The following is a 2814-nucleotide window of genomic DNA, read 5'->3' on the forward strand; positions in this document are numbered from 1 at the left end:
TCAATGGGCTAGATGATATGATCATAGACCCCCACATCTCCTCACACTTTGCTCTCACCCAAGAAACCTTTTACAAAAAACACAAGCCAAGTCCACCTGTCGATCTATAGAAAGTGATGTTGAAAAAAAAAGGGGGTATGACATGCCCACCCCAAAACGCCCTTGCTTTGCTGCGGTTCAGTCATGATACATCATTGCGCGCCCTAAAGAGGAAGACGTCAAAACGGGTGGAAACGCTCAAGAAAAACCAAAAAAACTGGCGCATCCTAAGGTCCAGTCCCCGTGACATCAACATCGTCGACATACAGTCCGCCCCCCTCCTCACGCCTCATCCGTAAGCGGTGGGTCGTACGCCTCCCCAAACAGCCTCGCACGGTAGAGGCATGTCTTCTCGTCATCTCCGTAGTTGGTCACCAGCCGCACAATAACGTGCTCCGTTGACACGCCGAGCCCCTTCAGCTCGTCTGGCAGCTTGTGCACGTACACACCCCCAGACGCCGCCTGACTCTCATACTCGAACGAGCTGATCTGCACAAAGCCCTCTCCGAATGGCTGCTCCAGGCTGCCAGGCCATGTATATGCCGCAAAGTCGCGCACCAGTTCCCGGTTGTTCCACTCGTCAATCTTCACCCAAAGTTCAATTTGTCGGGGTCGTGCAGCCGGCGCCAGCGTCGCACCGGGCAGGATGTGGTCAATAACAAGATACTCGGGCTTGATGCGGTGTCCGAGAATGACATTGAGAGCGACACCCTGCGGCGTCCCGTCGTGGCTGTACGTTGTACTGCCACACCAACAGTCCCCGGCATCTGTCCATCCGAGGAGCGCCTCGGCGGGGCTGAGCGGGCCAGGCTGGCGTCGGCTCGGATGGTTCTTCCACTTCTGCGTGAGGAAGCCGCCCGACCTGGACCCTCGAAGCTTGTACGTGGGTGTTGTGTCCAGGCTGACAACGGCGCCGAGATTGGGGTTCAAAAAGTTGACCCGCTCTCGAAGGTCGTGATCCCACTCGGCGGCAATCTTGCCATCCGCAAAAGCCTTGATCCCGGCATCCGCAATGACCTTGCGGATTTGGCTGTTGACCAGATGGAGGACTTCGTCCCGAGACAGACCCATGAGAGCACGGTTGTTTTCGAGGCTGGTTCTGAGAAGACCCTCCACATATGCCTTTGCCTGGTCCTTGAGCACGAGCGCTTCATTACTGATGTGGCCGTGATCTTTGGCGAACTCTTCTTTGATGAGGAACATGAAGTTTCGACGCGTCACCAGACTGGTGTTCTCGTCCGCGATTTGTCGAGCAATATGCTGTAGAGCAACCTGCTCGATGCGGTCATCCAGGTCTGCGGTCAACACGCCAGACCCACTCGAGGGCGACTCGGATGACGGCAGATGGTTCTTGACAACATCGGCCACTTTCTGCCTGTTGCTCTTGGCCCATTCAGTCCAGGCGTTTGGCGTGTCAGACTTGATCATCTGCTGGATTTCAGCACGTGAGAGAGTTGGTTCTTGTGTCTTGCTCTCTGTGACCAAGTAGCTCTCGCTATTCGCCTTGTTCTTGATTGCCTGCCAGTGGGCGTCGGGGACATGAACGTAACCGGCCTTGTCCGCCTCGAAGGTGAACACTTCATGTCTTTTTTCATCACTCGCGAAGAGCATAGTAGAATTCAGAAGCAATGCGTGGCTTTCCGTTTTGACCAAGCTCGAGGTGGATGATCTTCGGGAGTAAGGACTCGAGCTTGGTGAGTGACACGTCGTGTAGATCTTTGGAAGCCTTGAGATGGTGCATCTCGTGGCTGAAGCTGCGGAGCTTTTCCTCGTATGCTCTCGCATCCTCCGATGCGAAGAGCGTCGATGGACGAGCAAGAGAGAGAGGAACGAATTGTCCCAAATTCCAAGTCATGTCCGAGAGACTCCATCCATGCCAATAGAAGGGGAGCCGCGTGTTTTCGCTGTCGTTTTCCCAAATGCCGTCTACCAAAGGAGATGGAGACAAGACGGAGTGTAAAAACATGGCGACAGCCAAAGAACCCAGGCCGAGCAGTACCCACTTGAAAGAAGTGTGGAACGCGAATCGCGTGGCCCGAAAGACTGCATGTCGGAGTGATGAATAGACTTGATGTAGCCATGAAAAGCAGGCTATGAAGTACCATGACAAGCATTGCCACAACCACTCTAATGCAGAGATCGAGTCCGGCTCTGCATCATCGCGTAATAATGACTCGTTGTCTTTGTCACTGCTAACGCTGGCGTTGTCTCCGGCATTAGGTGCTCTGCGGGGTTGAAACCATAGAGATAGCGAACGCCACCATGTTGCCCATGTCTGAGGGTTCTCATCTTCAAAACTCTCATCCGCGGCTTCCGACTCGGTATCGACATCGTGAGTGTGGGCGTGGGGTCTCCGAGACGCTTGATTCGAAAGAGAGGAGACCTGTCTTGTTCGCGATGGCGCAGGTTGAGCTTGCCGAGCAGGTAAGCCGGCCGATGTGTTCTTCCTTGCCTGAACTATGAAGGGCTCCTGAAGCGGGGCCTTCGACGTTGCGGAAACTGGGCCAGATTGATGTTTCGTGATAGACTTCGGGCGCACAATACTCTTTTGCTGTACCACTGGCATGGTTTTAAGGAGCTGCTTTCCCACAGGCTCACGTGTTGCCGCAGGCAGTACAGTTGTCTCAGTTCGATGAGGCGCAGTATCATGCGGCTCTTTCAACGTCGTCATGTTGGCGGCGAGTTCATCTGACGACTCTCTGGATTCACTGGACACCTTGGGTGCTGGTGCTGAAGGGAAATTTGTGGAGCTCCCAACGTTCCCTTCGGTGCTGT

General features: G+C 54.5%; 1 protein-coding gene across 1 annotated transcript; it reads right to left on the reverse strand.

Moving 5' to 3' along the window:
• Nucleotides 1-321: 321 nt before the first annotated feature.
• On the reverse strand, nt 322-2710 carry VDBG_01266 (conserved hypothetical protein; the record flags this gene model as incomplete). Its single annotated transcript, XM_003009537.1, has 2 exons — nt 322-1616; nt 1690-2710. The coding sequence occupies 2 exons, from the start codon at nt 2708-2710 to the stop codon at nt 322-324; spliced, it is 2316 nt and encodes a 771-aa protein (XP_003009583.1).
• Between the last annotated feature and the right edge of the window lie 104 nt (nt 2711-2814).

The sequence above is a fragment of the Verticillium alfalfae genome, genomic scaffold (assembly GCF_000150825.1).
Source record: "Verticillium alfalfae VaMs.102 supercont1.1 genomic scaffold, whole genome shotgun sequence".
Classification (NCBI taxonomy): domain Eukaryota; kingdom Fungi; phylum Ascomycota; class Sordariomycetes; order Glomerellales; family Plectosphaerellaceae; genus Verticillium; species Verticillium alfalfae.